Source organism: Larimichthys crocea, chromosome VI, assembly GCF_000972845.2.
Source record: "Larimichthys crocea isolate SSNF chromosome VI, L_crocea_2.0, whole genome shotgun sequence".
NCBI classification, from domain to species: Eukaryota; Metazoa; Chordata; class Actinopteri; family Sciaenidae; genus Larimichthys; species Larimichthys crocea.
In genome coordinates, this window is record NC_040016.1 from 25,773,579 (window position 1) to 25,780,751 (window position 7,173).

The 7,173-nt window shown below is 52.4% G+C and overlaps 2 protein-coding genes across 3 annotated transcripts; one reads left to right on the forward strand and one right to left on the reverse strand.

Annotated features, from left to right (window-relative positions):
- Nucleotides 1-58: 58 nt before the first annotated feature.
- LOC104937643 (achaete-scute homolog 5) lies at nucleotides 59-2,637 on the forward strand. Of its 2 annotated transcripts, none has more exons than XM_019277051.2 (3): nucleotides 59-314; nucleotides 1,060-1,150; nucleotides 1,663-2,637. In XM_019277051.2, the coding sequence occupies exon 3, from the start codon at nucleotides 1,702-1,704 to the stop codon at nucleotides 2,170-2,172; it is 471 nt and encodes a 156-aa protein (XP_019132596.1). In that variant the 5' UTR covers nucleotides 59-314; nucleotides 1,060-1,150; nucleotides 1,663-1,701; the 3' UTR covers nucleotides 2,173-2,637. The 2 variants fall into 2 exon arrangements, with proteins under 2 accessions (XP_019132596.1, XP_019132595.1); XM_019277050.2 differs by lacking the exon at nucleotides 59-314 and adding an exon at nucleotides 875-923.
- Nucleotides 2,638-3,101: 464 nt separating this feature from the next.
- LOC104937641 (protein phosphatase 1, regulatory subunit 15B) lies at nucleotides 3,102-6,611 on the reverse strand. Its single transcript, XM_010753917.3, has 2 exons — nucleotides 4,578-6,611; nucleotides 3,102-4,342 (listed from the first exon to the last, which is right to left on the reverse strand). The coding sequence occupies exons 1-2, from the start codon at nucleotides 6,285-6,287 to the stop codon at nucleotides 4,133-4,135; spliced, it is 1,920 nt and encodes a 639-aa protein (XP_010752219.2). The 5' UTR covers nucleotides 6,288-6,611; the 3' UTR covers nucleotides 3,102-4,132.
- Nucleotides 6,612-7,173: the final 562 nt, after the last annotated feature.

The following is a 7,173-nucleotide window of genomic DNA, read 5'->3' on the forward strand; positions in this document are numbered from 1 at the left end:
TACTCCATTCTAAACTTCAACATGAAAACAACTATTCCTGTGTGTGTGTGTGTGTGTGTGTGTGTGTGTGTGTGTGTCATCACAACACGAGGTTCAGACTCTGAGATCAGTCAGAGTCTGAAATTACACACGGACAGTCGGCCATTTTCAAATCTTGCTGAGGGCGCAACCAGCTTAAAATAAGTGTGTGTGTGTGTGTGTGTGTGTGTGTGTGTGTCAGGTTGAAGTGTTTTTTCAGTCTACAGGTGTTGACTGATGATATGACTGAAACAGAACATGTGAGCTTTTCCTTCTGAAGACACAGTGACACATCAGTGAGTGTGATTATTGTTATATAATGGACATGTTCAAATGTTATTCACATGTTGTTTACACGTTGTTGAAATGTTGTTCAGATGTTGTTCACGTTACTCACATGGAACATAAAGTGAACATGTAAAGAACAAAAATGAAATGATCATTCAATGTCTGAATATTTATGAAGTGACTGTAAATCATGAATACATCTTTAATTTATTTCATAAATCACATTGAAGTCATGAATAACATTTATAATAATAATTCTGAAGAGAAGTGTGCAACATGTCGAATGTGTTTTCATCTCAGTCACATGAAGAATGAAGAGTTACCTGCAGTGAAGTGAAGCGTTGCGTTCATACAACAGCTCAGGTTACAGGTGTGTGTGTGTGTGTGTGTAAACAGTCATCAGTGTGTGTTGTGTGATGAGAGGCTGACAGGAAGGGTGTGTGTCGCTGATGCCTTTCATCTGGAAATACAGGATTTAGGAAGAGGAAACTGCAAACACTCATTTTTATCTGTCGATGCTCTTTGATGTTTCCTTACAACAAATATGAGTCCACAGAGCAGGCAGAGGACCTGGAGAACCTGGAGACCCTGGAGAATCTGGAAATACTTAAAACAAAGTCTGTGGCAGCATTTAATGTTCCATCACTGAAGAAACTCCAAAAATCAATTGTTTTATACCTGTGTGTGTGTGTGTGTGTGTGTGTGTGTGTGTGTTTCTCTCTCGTTACCTGACATCCCATCACACACCTGGAGGGGCGGAGCTTCAGCAAGTAAAAGCAGGTAAAGCTTCAGCGTTTCATCTGGCAACTTCAGTCAGGAGAGGAAGCAGCAGCAGCATCAGAAGGTGAGACAAAGACACTTCATCATGTTACACAGTTAACATGATAACATGTCAACTGTGTAACATGTTAACATAGAAACATGTTAACGTGTTAACATGTTTAATTACATAGAAAATTTCCACCCATTTGAATTACATAGTTTTAATATAAATTAATAAATTTAATGTGAAGCCAGTAATACCATTTATGTAACAGTACTAATAAACTCAAAGTGCAGCAGTAACAGGTTTATGCCTTCACAGTTTGTCCAGCAGTGAAGATGAATGCATCACTTTGAGTTTATTAGTAACTATTACTTCACATTGTTTGTTAGTTAAGTTATATTTAAACTTTGACATGTTCTGTGTAACTGAGAGGAGTAAGTGCAGCGGTCAGTCTGTTTCTAAGAACTGTTTAAATAATCTCTGTAACTCACCGTGTGTCGTGTCACTTATGGACAGTCGTGACGTAGTTCAGTGTTTGTGTCGAGTCTCTGCGGGATGAACCTTCACTGAGGTCTCTGCTGGTTTTTCAGGTGTTCCTCGTCAGCAGGTGTCGGTCAGGTTCAGGTCACATGATGAGCTTCTCTCCATCGTCTTACCTGAGCTTCAGTCTGTCTCCCCCTGCTGCTCACCGTGAGGACCGTGCCGTCTCTCAGCACTCCCTGTCGGGCTCCGTCCCCTTTCTCCTCTACCCCTCTGGCATGGACCCCTACAAGGCCCCTCTGAGGGGCCCTGGACCTGGCCTCCTGCCCTACCTGAACCCCTTCCACCACCACGGACACTTTAGCGTGTACGAGTGTCCCTACGAGCCGGCGTTCATCCAGAAACGTAACGAGCGGGAGCGTCAGCGGGTGAGGTGCGTCAACCAGGGCTACGCCAAACTGAGGGACCACCTACCGGGTCAGAGCGCCGACAAGCGTCTCAGCAAGGTGGAGACGCTGAGAGCCGCCATCAGGTACATCAAGTACCTGCAGGGCCTGGTGGAGCTGGAGGACGGCACACTCAACACCTTGTCTCCTGGACCGGACTGTGGAGGAGTCTGAGGGAGTCGGACTCCGAGGTCTTGGTTTACCTGAGAACACCAGCTACATCTTCCTGTTTGACTTGAACTGAGGACCAACCACCTGAACTGTTCTACAAACCCGTGGACGTGTTTTTAAGTGAAGAGTCTGAAGGCGACTGAGGATCTGAACTGTCACGTGAATAATCAGAGGAAGTCTGGAGGACTGAGACCGTGCTAGGCGGTGCTAACGTACTAAATGCTAACGCGATCAGCTGTAATGTTCTCATCTTAGTTTAGCGTGTTAGCATGCTGACATTACTCTGTGGGTGTTTACATGTCGACTCGATGATCAATAAAGTTTTCTCATCAACATTCGTCAGTTTGACAGCAGCAGTGACACACGTTGACCTGCAGGTGGCAGCAGATCCACGTCTGTTTTAAGGCCCTGGAGACACAGATTCAAGGCCTTGAAAACAGGTTCATGTAGAGAGAAGAAGCGGACGACTCATTAAATATTGATCATTAAATATTTAATTAATATTTAATCAACATCTTTAGTGAAGAAACAAAGCAGAGAAACCAAAAACAAACTTTAGAAAAATAAAAGTGATTTTTAACGCCCAAGACCAGCGATCAGCTGAGCAGTGTGTTTACGACGATCAGCTGAGCCAGAGTCTGTTTAGGAAGATCAGCTGAGCCAGAGTCTGTTTATGACGATCAGCTGAGCCAGAGTGTGTTTAGGAAGATCAGCTGAGCCAGTCTGTTTATGAAGATCAGCTGAGCCAGAGTGTGTTTATGAAGATCAGCTGAGCCAGAGTCTGTTTACGACGATCAGCTGAGCAGTGTGTTTACCACGATCAGCTGAGACAGAGTGTGTTTATGACGATCAGCTGAGACAGAGTCTGTTTACCACGATCAGCTGAGCCAGAGTGTGTTTTTGACGATCAGCTGAGCCAGAGTCTGTTTACCACGATCAGCTGAGCCAGAGTCTGTTTACCACGATCAGCTGAGCCAGAGTCTGTTTACCACGATCAGCTGAGCCAGAGTCTGTTTACCACGATCAGCTGAGCCAGAGTGTTTGATCGTCTGTCAGACTCGGTCCAGTTTGTCTTCTTTAGGTTTGTTTTTTTAACGTTAAACTTTAAAGTGAAGAAAATTATAAAATAATTGGATCAGCTGATCGGTAATTATTAATGAGACTCTGATGATTTTCCAGACTCATCTGGATCCATCAAACTAATTAAATACTGACCAGTTAACGAGTTTAACAAGGCAGCTAATTAAAGACGTCTCAATGTGAGCAGCGTCAGAGCCGACTTCCTGTCGTCAGAGTGGACTTCCTGTCGTCAGAGCGGACTTCCTGTCGTCAGACGACGGTTAAAGGGAGTTGTTAATACGATCAGATGAAAAATACTCAGTGATCATGTGACCTGATGAATATTAATGAGATCAATTCATGCAAATCAGATTCAAACACTTTAACGATCTTTGGCTTAAAGACAAACTTAAATACTGAACTCATTAAATTAGGTTCATCTGGACCGGGTTCATGTGGGGGGACCGCCCGGACCGAACCACTCCCGATGGGTCAGAACGGGTCCGGACAACAAGCTGCTGTTTCCATCAGAACTCTTCAAATCAGTCGAATGTTTTAATTTGGATCAAACGTTTAATTAGTCAATTTAATCGACTATCGATGACGACTCTTTAATTAAATTTACATTTAATGGTTCAAACAAACGAATCAGCAGCTCGTTCTTGTGTCGGGAGTAAAACGATTGGACGAGAGAACAAACAGCTTTAGAAAGAAAAGACCAGAACCAGAACCAGGTTCTCCTCACAGTGAAGTTGAGCCCTTCAAACTCCGGTTAGTATCTGACTCAGAGTCCTGAACCATGTTGGGTCGGTCCAAACAAACAGACGTGGACCCGCATCAGAACCAGAACCACAGTCAGTCAGGTCTCTATAGTCTGTCCTCACTGGACGTAGAGGGCGGGGCCTTATGCGTGGGTGTAGATGGCGGCGAGGCGGCAGTACACCTTCCTCCGGTGCTGCGGCTGCAGGCAGAAGGCGATGCTCTGCTCCACCTCCTGACAGCGCCGCAGGAATCTGCAGCGGTCCCGGGCGAGCTCCTCCCATGGCCCGTGGCGGTCCTCGTCCTCCTCGCCGCCGCTGGCGAAGAACTCCTCGACATCGTCACAGAAACGAACCTGACGGAAGAGTCACATGTTCATGTCATCATGTATATCTGACACCTGAGACAGGAGTGGGCGGGGCTTCACCTGTCTGTAAGAGCTCAGGTCGACTAATCACAAACATCACCTATGTCTTTCCTAAACACTGACTGAGCATGTGCAGGACGTGTTACACGTCAGAAGGCGTGTCCAGGTGTGTGGACAGTGATCATGTGACCTGCTCTCAGCTGACCTCAGAACACAAACTGACCTTCTTGGTGGTGCTGCAGCGCCGGGCCGTGCTGGAGGAGGTGGAGGTGTTGGAGGAGGCGCAGGGCTCAGAGAAGCCGCTGTCCAGCCGCTCCTCTGCCTCCTCCTTCCTGTACTTGGGTGGAGATGCTGTGGTATGACAGGGGCCCGTCTGGGAGGTCTTCCTGGTCTTGGTTCTGGCCCGCGTCCCGGCCTCGCCGGGGTCTCGAGTCCTGAGCGGTGCCTGGAAGTTCAGCGGGCTGTACGGGTCGGAGGAGCAGCTGAAGGACCTCCACAGGTGGAGGCTCTCCGCTTCATCCGCCTCGCTGGCCGAGGTGGAGTCGTCCCAGACGTCAAGGCTGGAGGGAGGGGAGGAGGAGGAGAGTGGAGGGGAGGAGAGGGGGAGCAGGGTGAGGTCAGGGGAGGAGGTGGGGGTGGACTGGGTGGAGGACGGAGGTGTGGTGGGGGGGATGGTGCGTGGCGCCGTGCTGCTGTGCAGCTGGGCGGTGAAGTTCAGGGGGTTGTAGGGGTCGGTGCTGTGACACCACGTCTTCCACAGACGCTCGTCCTCCACCTCGTCCTCCACCTCGTCCTCCGACGCGTCCACGCTGTCCGAGTCCGACTCGTCTTCATCAGACGAGCTGTCGCTGTCGAAGCCGTCGTCGTCGGTGGAGTCGTCGCTTAAGGAGCAGCCCATGATGAAGGCGATGCTCTTGTTCTGGCACTGAGGGGTGGAGACCTTCGTCACCTCCTCAGAAGCTGCTTCCTGTTCCTCCTCCTCCTCCTCCGCCTCTCCTGACATGGACTCTTCAGGACTCTCTTCCTCCATCTCGGTCAGGACGGCGTCGCTGGTGTCGGTGGGCCCGGTCTCTGGCTCCGGCCCGGTCCGGGGCTTCAGCAGGTACAGGCGGCACAGGTGGAGCTGTTCCTCCTCCAGACTGGAGTAACCATTGTCCTGATCCGGAGTCAGCGGTCCTGGATGCCTCAGGTGGTTCCTGATGCTGAGCCGGTGGTCTGGCTCGGACCCCTCAGTGTTCTGGCCTCCATTGTTGGCGTCTTTGTGGTCGGGGGGTCCAGCGCGTTCTCCCAGCCTCCACCTCGTGACGCTCTCTGTTGTGTCGGGGCCTTTTGTCTCAGGCGCTGGTTGTTGTGGACAGAGCCGGCCCGTCAGGGTCCGGTCCTCGGCCCAGGAGCTCTCCTTACTGCCCCACAAACTGCCCCACCACGGCCGGGTCGTAGCACAGTCCTGCCCCACCCTCGGCCTGACCTCCGAGTTCAGCCACACCTGGCTGAGCAAAGTCCTGGCGGAGGACAGGTGACCCACCTGAGTCTGCGGGCAGAGGTTCATCTCTTCCCCGCTGTCGATCCCGATTTCCCGCAGAGAGTCAGCGGTCAGCCACGGTAAAGCCCCGCCGCCCTCCGGCTGCAGCAGGCCGTGCTGACAGCGCAGGTAGGTCAGGTGCGGAGCGCGGTGCTGCGGCGGGAGGTCCAGCGGGCTCAAAAAGTCACTGTCTTCATCCACTAAGCTCGTTAAGTCCCCGCTCATCCAGCCGGCCCGGTCAGGCAGAACCGGGCTCCGACCCGGGAGGTACTTCTGCAGAAACGACACCGCAGGCCTGGACACGACGGAGAGCAGGCCGATCCACGAGCTTTCCTGACCGTTCAGCCCGGGAGAAGCGACGCCGTGCCCGGTCGGAGAGGACGAGCCGTCCCCGCTGATATTCCTGAACATTTCAACTCAGAAGTGTAAAATATGAATTACGTGTCATAACCGGAACGCTCCGGGTCCGGGTCCGGGTCCAGCTGCTGGTCTGACAGCTGTCAAAGTGACGGCGGCTCCGGTCCGGGTATCAGCAGCTGTGATCGGCGGCCTGCTCAGAGAAACATGCCCACACACCGACCCCCACAGCCGGACACCCAGGAAACACGGGCCGTGCCCGCGGCGCTCGGAGAGAGGCTGGACCCGCAGCTCAGAGGCGGGCAGAGGGAGCGCGAGCCACGGCACGAGGACACCATCATGTCCGTGAACAGGGGGGGTTCGGCCGGGTCGGTGGAGGTTCGGCCGGGTCGGTGGAGGGTTCAGCGGAGGTTCGGCCGGGTCGGCGGAGGTTCGGCCGGGTCGGTGGAGGTTCGGCCGGGTCGGTGGAGGTTCGGCGGAGGTTCGGCCGGGTCGGTGGAGGTTCGGCCGGGTCGGTGGAGGTTCGGTGGAGGTTCGGCCGGGTCGGGCTGTCCTGCCAGCGGCAGCCGGCGATGCTAACAGGTTAGCTTAGCCTTAGCCGCTCGCTGAGCGGTTATTGGGGCAGAAACACTCCGAGGTTCTTCCAGAATCACCGTGTCCGGTCTCCGTGGCCCGGTCCACACCGTGTTCCGTCCTCACAGCGGTAATACTGGCTCCGTGGCTCCGTGTCTCCGTCACGGTACTTTAGCCGCTCCGTCTTTAGCTCGAGCAGATTTCATCAGACAGCGTTCAACGGCCGTGACGTCAGCACGCAGCAGGGAGCGTCACGGTGTTACCGGAGCTCGTGCACGTTAGGGAGCGCGCGACAGCACCGCGTGCACGCTGCTGCTCTGTTACGTAATAAAGTTTAAGGTCCACGTGCTCATCCTGCTGACACGTG